The 13,913-nt window shown below is 44.0% G+C and overlaps 1 protein-coding gene across 2 annotated transcripts in view; it reads right to left on the minus strand.

The window, feature by feature from the left end:
* Positions 1–13,913, minus strand: part of VPS13D (vacuolar protein sorting 13 homolog D) — a 351,123-nt gene that overhangs the window by 100,070 nt on the left and 237,140 nt on the right. For both annotated transcript variants that reach the window (XM_040429067.1, XM_040429073.1), the window contains 3 exons: positions 12,105–12,253; positions 8,814–8,948; positions 6,713–6,880 (listed from right to left, as the gene is read on the minus strand). In XM_040429067.1, coding sequence (XP_040285001.1) covers positions 6,713–6,880; positions 8,814–8,948; positions 12,105–12,253 — 452 coding nt within the window. The remainder of the gene's footprint in view (positions 1–6,712; positions 6,881–8,813; positions 8,949–12,104; positions 12,254–13,913) is intronic.

Genomic DNA, 13,913 nt, shown 5'->3' on the forward strand with positions numbered 1-13,913 from the left:
TCCTTTTCTCGCTGAGTTCATTGGGGGATACAGGAGACCATGGGTATAGCTGCTGCCACTATGAGGCAACACTAGGCAAAAATGCGGAACCAAACCACGGTCGTCTGCAAGAGGCCTAAAGTGTGAGACTGTAGATTACATGAGGGAGTATCTGTGAGAGCTAAATTATTTGTGTGCATTGCTGAGTGGCTGTGCCTGACTTTCTTGTACTCTATACCAAGTCAGAGCAGTGTAGTCTAGTTTATACACTGTAACTTGCTTTTGCTGCCAGATTTATTTCATAGCAGCTGAGAGTATACTGTGATTACATTTTTTTATTTTTCTCTTCCTTCTCCAGGGTGTTGACCAGGTGAGTAAAAGGGTGAGGCTGTCTAATAAGGAGAAGTTAAAAAGCCAGTCTTGAGGGCAGCTCAGTCCTTTGAATCCAGAGGAAAAAAGCAGTCTGGTTTGAGAGCTGCACTTATACAAGCAGACAAACAACGCGAGTCTGTGAGCATTAGTTTGACTTCAAGTGTGTGTTTGTATTAGGTATGTGACTTTAGATTACGTGACTTCAGATCCAGGGAATTTAGGAGGGGACTACAGTATAGAGTACTTTCACATATGCGTTTGGTGCCGATCCGTCTTGTATCTGCACAGACAGATCCACACCGATAATGCAAATGCTTGTATCCATTCAGAACAGATCCGTTTGCATTATCATGAACAAAATCAAAACGGATCCGTCCTGAACACCACTGAAAGTCAATAGGGGACGGATCTGTTTTCAGTTGTACCATATTGTGTCAGTGAAAACGGATCTGTCTCCTATTGACTTACATTGTAAGTCAGGACGGATCCGTTTGGCTCCGTATCGTCAGGCGGACACCAAAACGCTGCAAGCAGCGTTTTGGTGTCCGCCTCCAGAGCGGAATAGAGGCGGAACGGAGCCAAACTGATGTATTCTGAATGGATCCTTATCCATTCAGAATGAATTAGGGCAAAACTGATCCGTTTTGGGCCGCTTGTGAGAGCCCTGAAACAGATCTCTGGGCCGACTTCTCTGTTGGCTACAGGCTCTATCGTAGGGATGGGCTGCACCTCAATGGGGAAGGGGCAGCTGTGTTAGGGGAGAAGATGGCTGGGGGGGAGGTAATGGGACAGGGGGAGGAATGGAAGGAGGGAGTAGAACAGTAAGATGTAGGGTAAAAAATATACATGAACCTCTTAATTGTATGTATACTAATGCCAGAAGCGTGACTAATAAAACTGGGGAACTGGAATTAGTGATGTGTGAGGAGGACTATGACATAGTGGGAATAACTGAGACATGGCTGGATGATAGCTATGACTGGGCGGTTAATGTACAAGGTTACAGTCTGTTTAGAAAGGATCGTCAAAACCGGAGAGGGGGAGGGGTCTGCCTTTATGTAAAGTCCTGTCTAAAGCCCACAGTCCAAGCAGATATAAGTGAGGGACATGAACATGTGGAGTCACTGTGGGTAGAGATACATGGAGCTAAAAACAATAATAAATTACTAATAGGAGTTTTCTATAAACCACCTAATATACCAGAGTCCACAGAAAATCTGCTACTAAACGAGATAGACAAGGCAGCAAATCCTAATGAGGTGGTTATTATGGGGGACTTCAACTACCCAGATATAGACTGGGAAACTGAACCCTGTATATCTCATAAAGGAAACAGGTTCTTGGCAATAACCAAAGACAATTACCTCTCCCAACTGGTTCAGGACCCGACTAGAGGGACAGCCATACTGGACTTAGTATTAACCAATAGACCTGACAGAACAACAGATGTGCAGGTCGGGGGACACCTGGGAAATAGTGACCATAAAGTAATAACCTTCCAATTATCATTCAAAAGAGTGTTTCTTCAGGGATGAACAAAAATACCAAACTTCAAAAAAGCTAAATTTAGCCAACTAGGAGAGGCCATAGGCCTAACTAACTGGGACAAAGTCCTCAAAAATAAAAATACAGCCACAAAATTGGATATTTTTAAAAGTATCCTAAAATCTAAGTGAGAGGTACATACCTTATGGGAATAAAAGGTTAAGAAACAAGAAAAAAACTATGTGGATAAATAGAACTGTAAAGAAAGCAATAAATGACAAAAAGAAAGCATTTAAAAATCACTAAAACAGGAGGGTGGCGAGGAAGCACTAAAAACTATAAGGAAAAAAATAGAATATGTAAAAAACAAATAGAAGAGGCCAAACTAGAGACCGAGAGATTAATTGCCAAAGAGAGCAAAACAAACCCTAAAATGTTCTTCAATTATATAGATGGTAAAAAGTATAAATCTGAAGGTGTAGGCCCTTTACAAAGTGATGAGGGGGGAGTTGCAGAGAGCGATGAGGAGAAAGAAAAGCTATTAAATATGTCAGATGAAATGCAGAATGTAAAAGTATATTCCCTATTAAAAGTGCCCTGTTTGACCCAGGAAGAAGTACAGCGGCGTCTTAAAAAAATAAAAATAGACAAATCGCCAGGACCAGATGGCATACACCCCTGTTTCCTAAGAGAATTAAGTAATGTCATAGCCAGACCCTTATCTTTGATATTTAAGGACTCTATACTGTCAGGGAGCGTTCCACAGGATTGGCGCATAGCAAATGTGGTGCCATTATTAAAAAATGGTACAAAAACAGAGCCCGGAAACTATAGGCCCATAAGTTAAACATCTGTCATGGGTAAACTGTTTGAAGGTTTTCTAAGAGATGCTATCTTGGAGTACCTCAATGAAAAAAAAGCAAATAACGCCATATCAGCATGGCTTCATAAGGGATCGTTCATGTCAAACTAATTTAATCAGTTTCTATGAGGAGGTAAGTTCTAGACTTGACAGCGGCGAATCAATGGATGTCGTATATCTGGACTTCTCCAAAGCATTTGACACTGTACCACTGAAATATTAGTATATAAAATGAGATAGCTTGGGCTGGGAGAAAATGTCTGTATGTGGGTAGGGAACTGGCTCAGTGATAGAAAACAGAGGTTGGTTATTAACCCCTTAAGGACCGGGCTCATTTTCATCTTAAGGACCAGGCCATTTTTTGCAAATCTGACCAGTGTCAATTTATGTGTGAATAACTTTAAAACGCTTTTAATTATCCAGGCCATTCGGAGATAGTTTTTTTCGTCACATGTTGTACTTCATGACACTGCTAAAATGGAGTAAAAAAATATATTTTTATTTATAAAAAAATCCAAAATTTACCAAAAATTTGGAAAAATTAGCAAATTTCCAAGTTTCAATTTCTCTTCTTATATAATACATAGTAATACCTCCAAAAATAGTTATTAATTTACATTCCCCAAAAGTCTACTTCATGTTTGGATCATTTTGGGAATACCATTTTATTTTTTGGGGACGTTACAAGGCTTAGAAGTTTAGAAGCAAATCTTTAAATTTTTCAGAAATTTTCCAAAACTCACTTTTTAAGGACCAGTTCAGGTCCGAAGTCACTTTGTGAGGCTTACATAATAGAAACCACCCATACATGACCCCATTTTGGAAACTACAACAAGAGTTATTGGCAAATAGAGATGAAGTTTCAGAAATTAAATTTTTGGGCAAATTTTCCATTTTAATCCATTTTTTCCAGTAACAAAGCAAGGGTTAACAGCCAAACAAAACTCAATATTTATTGCCCTGATTCTGTAGTTTGCAGAAACACCCCATATGTGGTCGTAAACTACTGTACGGGCACACGGCAGGGCGCAGAAGGAAAGGAACACCATATGGTTTCTGGAAGGCAGATTTTGCTGGACTGGTTTATTTACACCATGTCCCATTTGAAGCCCCCCTGATGCACCCCTAGAGTAGAAATTCCAGAAAAGTGACCCTATTTTGGAAAATACGAGATAAGGTGGCAGTTAATGTTTTTCTCCCCCTGACATGTTATTTGAATTTTTCTTCTTTACTACTGGTATCAGCACTCCTCCCATTCGGCACAGGTGGTTTTAATCTCAGAAGTCTGCATAAAAGTGGTCATTGACCTGTATCTCCTGATAGCAATGGACATGTTGTGTTAGACAACTGTTCACATGGTGCAGTACTGCGTGGTGGCCTTTGTTTTTGTGGTGCTGTGCTGGTGGGACCCAGTGCCATGGGTGGCATTGTCAGACAGCAGGGTTGGGGGGGGAGAGGGGGAGGGGGCACAAGGAGAGAAGGTAGGTAATGCAGCAGGAAAACAGCACTTAGCCGAGTAATGGAGGGGGGAGGTGGGGGTGAGGCTGGAGTGTAGGGGGGGACTGCAGAAATGCAGGTGACCCCATGGCTGGTGGGCTGCAGGGGAGCTGAGCAGCCCTGGTCCACTTTTGCCTTCTTGGGGGAGGTCGGGCGGTGAGGGGAACCAACACCGGCCTTTCTCCCCAAGTACACAGAGAGGCCGGGCGTCTGTTTCCCGTACCTAAAGGGGATAAAAAAGGTAAAAAAATAACAAAAGAAGACGCCCTGCAAAGCAGGGAGGACTGCCTCCTACAGACACTAAGCTAAAACTGATTAGCTCAGTGTCTGCAGGAGGGGTATAACTGAGAGGAGGAGCTAACACTTTTTTTTGCCTAGTGTCGCCTCTTAGTGGCAGCAGCTATAACAGGGGTCCTCAAACTACGGCCCGCGGGCCACATGCGGCCCGCCGAGGAATCTGATTCGGCCCGCCGGGTCTGTTTAACAGTTAACCTTTAAGCATGCTCAGGGCCTGCGCACCTCTGCTTTCCTCCTCCTGCGCCCTGGCTCCCTCCCTCCGATGTCAGCTCTGCTCCGGCGGTACGTGACTGCTCACTGACGTCACTCGCCTGCTCCTCTCAGGCGACGCAGGTGACGCTGGTGCGTGACCTACAGTGAGCGAGTTAGCGCCGCCGCCGCCCGCCCGCTGTCTGCTTCTCATATCACCGCCCGGAGCAGAGAGAAGAAGGCTCAGGGACAGCCTGGACAACTGTGGGTGCGTCAGTGTGGCACTTAACATTTTAATATTAACAATGGGGAGACAGTGTGTGGTGGGCATTTTTTACAATGGGGGGGGTGGCGGGGCCGATGCGGGGGACATGAAAATGGCGGCCACTTGTCTGTGGGGGACATGAAAATGGTGGCCACTGTGACAGTGGAAAAAAAAAAAAAAGGGCAGTTAGCTGGGTTGGCATGCTCTCATTTCATACTCAAAGAGACTTGGATAACAAAATGCCAGTCTGCCTGTCAACAGGTCAGTCAGAGTGACACTTGGATAATGAAATATCAGGGTGCCAGTCTGCATTTCAATAGGTCAGAATCTGACCTATTGAAATGCAGACTTGCAGCCTGATATTTCATTATCCAAGTCTCTTTGGGAAACAATTGAGAGCATGCCAATCCAGCCAACTGCCAGTTTTCTTTCCATGGGGCAACCATGATAATAAAATAGCATCCTACTTATATACGCATTTCCTTTTAGGCCCGTTATATAGGGAGAACCCCGTTAGGGACTGATCTTGTCTTCATAGAAAAGACTGCAAGAGGTAAGTGTCCACGTGGGGGGGCAGAGGCCTGTAAGTGGGGGTTCTGGTTTGGAATGGCTATATAAGCAGGAAGATCCTATTTTAGTGTCATGGTTGTCCCATGGAAAGGATCTTCCTGCTTATATAGCTATTCCAAACCAGAACGTCAACTGAAGTGTAAAATAGATTACTGATTAAAGGGGTCTCCTTGATAGAAATACTAAGATTTGATAAGCGTTTCCTTTTCAGTGTTCGGATTTAGAACGTATCAATTTGGCCCGTTATATAGGGAGATATAACAGAACCCCATCAGGGACTGAGCTGGTCTGCATAGAAAAGCCTGCAAGAGGTAACTGTCCACACTGCCCCCATTGTCCTATAGGTGCAGGTCCCACCGCTAGGACCCGCACTGATATAGAGAACAGAGCCCCGAAAGTGAAGGAGGGCGCACTGCGCATAAGCAGCCGCCCGCCATTCATTTCTATGGGGCTGCCGAAAATAGCCGAGCGCTGGCTTGGCTATTTCCGCCAGCCTCATAGAAATGAATGGGAGCATGGGCAGTGCATGCGCAGTACACTCCCATTCACTTTCGGGGCTCCGTTCTCTATATAGGTGCGGGTCCCAGCAGTGGGACCTGCACCTAACGATATTCCCCTATTGTCCAAGATGGGAATACCCCTTTAAAAAATATAGTCCGGCCCTCCAATGGTCTGAGAGACAGTGAAGTGGCCCCCGGTTTAAAAAGTTTGAGGACCCCTGAGCTATAACCATGGTCTCAAGTTTTCCCCAATGATACGAGCGAGAAAGTATGCTTGTACTGCACTTCCCAGCCCCTACGTGCTGTCGGCAGTTAAGCACACTGAAAGTACAGTTTCAGATAAGAATATGAATAATGTATACCCAGTGCAGATGAAAACGACACGTAACTATATCTGTATGAAGCCTCCCACATCCAATGCCAGCTCTGGTTTCTATTCCCATAATGTCCACTACCTGAAAGCAGACTTTACTGAATTTGTAAACAGGCCTGCACTGTAATGCTAAAATATTAATCTCCCGCCTAAGGTCGGCTCGGTGAAGCTCTGCACTTCCAGGGCCTGACAACCACATATGTCATGACACATACTCTATAGTCATCCTGTGTTTGCAAACTCCTGAGCCCCATAATACAGATCAGTAAAACAGACATTACATCTCTTGTGACTCCCTCCATAAATTAACCTTGGACAAGTACCTTTGCAGCAGAGTTGGAGACGCCGTGTGTGACATTTCGGATTAAGCCGCCAACATTTCCATACTTTATAAGACCGGATACTCCTTCAGACACATCATTCAGCAGGCCCATAGGATTGCCAAGAAAATCTACAGAGCCCAAAATTTTTGCTGCTTGACTGAGCAACTCCTTTGAGACAAATAAAACAAGGAGGTTATTCAGACAACTCTGCATCTGCAGCGCCATCACATGCTCGTATATGTGTACTTGGAAATGTTACCCAGAAGTGGAGGAGAGAGGTGATGCAACTTGTGCTAAGTGTAGGCTACAGGTTAGGTTTTGTACGGAAAAACAATACAGTGGAAAAAAAACTGTTTTGGACGGAACCGTCATGGATCTGCAAAAACTGATCCGTTACAATAATACAACCGCATGCGTCCGCCATGAACGGATCCGTTTGTATTATCTGTAACATAGCCAAGACGGATCTGTCATGAAAGCCATTGAAAGTCAATGGGGGACGGATCCGTTTTCTATTGTGCCAGATTGTGTCAGTGAAAACGGATCCGTCCCCATTGACTTACATTGTGTGCCAGGATGGATCAATTTGGCTCAGTTTTGTCAAGCGGGCAGCAAAACGATGCAGGCAGCGTTTTGGTGTCCGCTTCCAGAGGGGAATGGAGACGGAACGGAGGCAAACTGATGCATTCCGAGCAAATCCTTTTCCATTCAGAATGCATTAGGTCAAAACGGGTCAGTTTTGGACAGCTTGTGAGAGCCCTGAATGGATCTCACAAACGGAAAGCCAAAACACTAGTGTGAAAGTAGCCTGACCAACACAAACAGCCCAATGTGCACCAACAGGGTATACGCAGCAATATACCTGTGGTTTGAATATAGTGCTCTTCTCAAACGTGAGCTATATCAAACACTCCATCTGAGAATACCAGAAACGGCCACATAGACAAGAGTGGCGCTGTGTTGCTTCCTGTAGTTCCATGACCACAATGTTAACCAGACTGGCCACCAATGTCAATAAATCAAACATTAGCATGTAAGGCTTTGGAGGAGGACGCTGCTTGCAGCGTTTTGAGGTCTGCCTGACGATGCGAAGGCAAACGGATCCGTCCCCATTGACTTACATTGTGTGTCAGGACGGATCCGTTTGCCTTCGCATCGTCAGGCAGACCTCAAATCGCTGCACAATAGAAAACGGATCCGTTCCCCATTGACTTTCAATGGTGTTCAAGATGGATCCGTTTTGGCTATTTTACAGATAATACAAACGGATCCGTTCTGAACAGATGCATAAGGTTGTATGACGGATCCGCACCAAACGCGAGTGTGAAAGTAGCCTTAGATCACGTTGTTCCTTCTTAATAGAAGCAATGGCATTAACAGATTCTTCCCGTGATGGATGCAAGAGGTGACTGAAGCTCCCCACTGACGTATAACCTGGTTTGTGATATGTTTGTAGCAAGACTAGTACGGCATACTGCGTTACTCTTGTCCTAAAAGGGGTTATCCGGGAAACTGATATTGATAGCTTATCCTCAGGACTGGGCATCAAAATCAGATAAGCAGGGGTTTGCGTCCCAGCAGATCAGCTGTTCGTAGAGGACGTGGCGCTCCGGGAGCACTTAGGCTTTCTCCTCCAGTGACATCACTGCACATCGGTCACTTGGCCTAGGGGCAAGACAGTCCTATTCAACTGAATGGGCGGAGCTGCAATACCAAGCACAGCCACTATACAATGTACGGCGCTGTGCTTGGTGAGCTGTGAGGAGATCGCAGCGCTCACTGAAGCTCCACTGAGCGCTGCCGCCTCTTAAAACAGCTGATCTGACCTCCTGCTGATGACCTATTCTCAGGCTAGGCCATCAAAATCAAAATCCGTGATAACCCCTTAAAGTGACTGAACCTCCAATGAAGGCTCAAAACGTAAATGGGAACAAACCCTTTACCAAAGGGCCTGCCAATCTTTCTAGCAAGTAGGGATTGTCCAAAGCAGAACACCCTCTTTAACCTTTATACAGCAGCCTGTTGTATGTGAACGGGATCCAAAGTACAGACTGTGCTGACAGGATGGAACTTCTGACTTTCCAAAGTAAATGCAGCTCACCTCCTGGAAGTGTTTAAGCACATCATTGACGATGAATTCCCTGGATTCATATGGATGAACTCTTGTGTACGGATCCAGATCAATAACAGCATCCTCAAATTTGATTAAAGGAAATCCTAGAGTGCTCTTCAAGGCCTACAAGAAAACAAAACTCCTATTAAAGGGATGCCATCGCAATGGGCATCTGGAAGCCCCACTGATCCCGGGAATAAAGGGGACACATTTCTCATATAGCACTGTGTCCGATCCAGGTTTTTTGCGCACAGCGGCACTCCAAGCCACCTGGCCATGCCTGATAACGTCTAAAATAAGAAATTTTACTGTGCTTTTTTGATGTTTTAATACTGATGACGTACCTTCTGGATAGGTCATCTCATCAATATCAGATCGGTGGGGGTCCTACTTCCGACACCCCCACTGATCAGCTGTTTTTGGCACCTCAGTTTAAGGGAATAGGACCTGAGCTGCAGTACACCAGCACGGCCACTACACAATGGACGGAGCCTCCTGCTTACAGTTCACTCCAGTGGCTGCTGAAAAAAGTAATCTGTTGGGGCACCATGTATTGGACCCCCCCCCCCCCCCCCCCCCCCCCCCCCCCCTGACCTGATACTGATGTCCTACCAGGAGGATGGGTCATCAGTATCAAAAAGCTCCCCTTTAAGGCTACAGTGATTTCTTAGTTTTTTTTTTTCATCTCCACATTTCAAAAGCCATACCTTTTTATACCATAGCCATAAGAGGCCTTGTGTTATGCAGGGGTGAGTTGTATTTTCATTACCATCGTTTAGGGGTATCTGTAATGTATTGTGTAACCTTTACACATTTTGGGGGCATCTTTGTAAAAAAAAAAAAAAAAAAAATCCATTTCGCCATTGTTTTCAGGGCTTAATTTGTCTGGTGTTCTCTGCAAGGTACGCATGACTTTATATTAACTCGATTCGGTGGGTCAGTATGATTATGGAAATACATGTATATTGCCTTTGATATGTTTTACTAGTTTTAAAGAATAAAAAAAAAAAAAAAAAAAAGTTTGGTTTGTGCCACCATTTCTGACATTCAGAACTTTTTCGTTTTTCTCCTGACGAAGCAGTGTGGGGTCTTGCTTTTTCCGAAGCAAGCTATAGCTTTGATTGATACCATTTTGGGATGCATGCAACCTTTTGATTTTTTTTTATTACATTTTGTTTGATTATTTGATTAAAAATGACTTTTTTTTTTTAGCAAAGTTCACCATGCGGGTTAAACAATGGGACTTACTCATGTCTACAGTTTTCATTTATTTTGTTATTATATAGGTGAAATGCGATGTGACGGTATATCAGTGAGCGAGAAGGGGTTATAGCAATTATGACATGGCATTTAGGAAATTAAAAATAAAATAACAATCAAGAAGCAGATTTTCTTAGATATTTGTTGTGCATTTCTCTCTTACTCCTCCCGGAAATGTACGAATAAACTGACAACTTGGCGTTACCTTTCCCTTATGAATAGGACATGCTCCTACACTGTCGGGCCAATCTGTCATAACAGCGTCAATTAATTTAAACATGTCCAGGAGGAATAATAGAGTAATGGTATAACACAGAGATCTAAGAAAAGATACATCAGTAGTGTCAACACAACAGAGCCGACAGAATCTCTTTTGTGCTGTGCGTTGGTACACACGTTAAGGATATGGAACTAATTCTTAAAGATTGCTGCCAGTGATCCAGGTCTTCATCTTGCCAATAAATGGATACTTACCGGTAAATATTTAGTGATGTATAAGCCACATGGTCATAGACATGAAATGTAACATGGGAGGCATTATCTCGACTTGATACTGCCACCTGTAGACAGGGACTTGGAGTTTAATGGAGCAGAACACTATGAAAGTTAATGATGTGTGTGAAAACCCTCTTCTGGGTCACTGGAGTTTTACTTTTGAAGAACTGATGCGTGACGAGACTTTATAACGAAACTTTAACATCTGTACTCTGAGAACATTATTTGGGGCATTAATTCAATCACATAAGATGACAGTGGAGAAGTAAGACCTATGTGACTGAACCACTGGGAGAACATGCACTCTGGAGACAATGGCAGATCTGTATCGGGGGGCAATGAGCCATTAACACAGCATTAGCCGCCACCCAATGAAAGCCTAGCGCCTTCCTCTGAATAAGTGTCCAAAGCAAAGACTATTATATGGTCCTCCCCTGCACCCCTGAGGGCTCATGCAGACGAACATATTTTTTGTCCGCGTCCATTCCTTTTTTTTTTACGACCCGTATGTGGAACCATTCACTTCAATGGGGCCACAAAAAACGGAAATGACTCAGTGTGTGTTCCGTGTCCGTATATCCACATTTCCATTCTGCACAAAAGTAAAACATGTCCTATTGTTGTTCGCATTACGAACACAGATAGGACTGTTCTATTATGGGCCGGCTGTTCTATTCTGCAAATTTCGGGATGCACAGAGCCGGTATCTGTGTTTTGTGGATCCGCAATTTGCGGACTGCAAAAAAACAATGGTCATGTGCATGGGCCCTGAGTTTGAAGAGGGTATATAGTTTGTGTGCCATACATTTGGCCATCCCTACAGATACGCTGTAGGGCTAAAGATTACCCATTCTTCCCACCCATCGCAATCTGTACAATACTGATTACATCTTCACATTTATTATAAGGGGTTGTCTCACTTCAGCAAATGGCATTTATCATGTAGACAAAGGGGTTATCCAAATTCTAAAAGATTCCCTCCAATACTCAGGCCCCCTATACATTATACTTACCTGCTTTCCGGAACCTGCGTCACTCCAGATCACTTCACTGCAGCCGTTGCATCTCCCTGTCGTGCGCGAAAAAGGAGGGGGAGCAGGCCGCGACGATGACTTGCCCATGGTAATGAGGATCCTCGGTCACTTGAACAGCATGATGGCTCAATGCTTAACACAATGCTGTCTTGAAGCACTGGAGCCCTGACTATTATTCCACATAGGCTTTGTAGGGATTTTATACTGATAACCGATCCTTCAAATAGGCCAAAGATGGCCCAGATTTACTAATGCTAAAGCTGACCTAAGTTTAGACCGTCTGTCTAGACCTGACCAGATTTATCACAGGGTCTCAGGCTGGATGATAAATCTGGAATGAGTGGGCTGCCTCTGTCCTTCACTGCCGTGGGACTATAGCACACCAGAGATTTCCGAGGAGCCCTATTTCATGGACCTTCTTCTATTTTCCAGAATTCCATAAAAGCATATTAAAACTTCATATTCAAGCCAATTTTTTCTTCAAATTTACCTTGAGATCCGGTGGAAGTTTATTGGAAGTAAACACACTCAGCTTGATCTGTGGCAATGCAATTTTCAGATTTTCAAAATAATATCTTCTCGGGGTGGCGGTCTCCTCTCCAGCTTTCTCATGGATATTTTCATCCCACTTTTCAACTTCTTAAAAGAAGAACAAGAATAATTTAGTTTTTAATTGACTGCGACACAAGCAAAAAATGCTATGGATTGCCTTAATTTGCAGATAAGCTCCATATGTACCAGCATTTAAGAAAATAAATGGCAGGGCATTAAGCCCCCCATGATTACACCCTAGACCAGTGAAGGTGAACCTTTTTAGAGATCGAGTGCCCAAACTGCAACCCAAAACCCACTTATTTATGGCAAAGTGCCAACACGGCAATTTAACCTCAATACTACAGTGCAATATAGTATATCTTCCATGTACTAATCATTTAGCTATGATAGCCTGCCTACATTCAGTGCACTGCCTGTGCTGTTCATAGTGCGCCCTGCACTGATGAATGGCAGAAAAAGTCTAAAGTATATTGGTACACCATGGACTTTTACCAGGGTGCGGGTGCCCACAGAGAGGGCTCAGAGTGCCGGCTTTGGCACCCGTGCCATAGGTTCGCCACCACTGCCCTAGACCATCCCCAAACAGCCACTTTGAAGCAAATCACATACCGTAAGTCATTCCCCCTTTATAGCTCAGTCCATAACACAAAACAACAAGCCAGACCATCAAGATGAAATCTAGCTTTTGGATCTGAAAAGAACCTATAACTATGACAAACTAGGTCAATAGTCAGCAGCGGTATGGAGACCATACAAGGTCATAAGACATGGAAACAAATATAGACTTCGATCAGCACACCTCTGTTATGCGCTCCAACCCTGGTTAATCTTCTGTAGTCCAAAAAGAGACCAGCATCGAATAACTTCTAAAACACCACCACAGATCCAGATAAAAACAGCAAAGCAACATCACTTGACCAGTGTGTTTCTGACTCAAAGCCATAATGTCAGAAATGTGCCACTGAGGTGATGTTGATAGGCTACTGATATACTTTGCTGTTTAATCTGGATCCTTGAACACTGGCCAATAGAGCAGGCAAGGATCTGGAATGAGGAACTGTTGCTCATTCCTGATCACTGCCCACTCGTTAACTGCATTTACTGTATGTGCAGAAATGATCGCTACTGTATGGGGATGAATGTACTAAGGTCATACAACAGTCTACAGACTTTTGATGGACATGTATAGAAACCACACATAACCCTAGGGGTTATTTCTGGTATTGCCTGATGATTAAGGCTACTTTCACGCCGGCGTTTTGGTTTCCGTTTGTGAGATCCGTTCAGGGCTCATACAAGCGCTCCAAAACGGATCAGTTTTGCCCTAATGCATTGTGAATGGAAAAGGATCCGCTCAGAAAGCATCAGTTTGCCTCCGATCAGTCCCCATTCCGCTGCCCGCTTGACGAAACTGAGCCAAACGGATCCGTCCTGGCACACAATGTAAGTCAATGGGGATGGATCCGTCCTCCATTGACTTTTAATGGTGTTCATGACGGATCCGTCTTGGCTATGTTACAGATAATACAAATGCATCCGTTCATGACGGATGCATGCGGTTGTATTATTGTAACAGATCCGTTTTTTTCAGATCCATGACGGATTCGCCAAAAACGCGAGTCTGAAAGTAGCCTAAAGCAAAATGATTGTTAAAGGGAATCTTTAAAGGAGATCTGCTCTTTATAGGGGAATGCTACGAAAAGGATCTTCTGGTATGTCAGACACAGAAGTGTTTCAGCCCTCT

The sequence above is a fragment of the Bufo bufo genome, chromosome 1 (assembly GCF_905171765.1).
Source record: "Bufo bufo chromosome 1, aBufBuf1.1, whole genome shotgun sequence".
Lineage (NCBI taxonomy): Eukaryota > Metazoa > Chordata > Amphibia > Anura > Bufonidae > Bufo > Bufo bufo.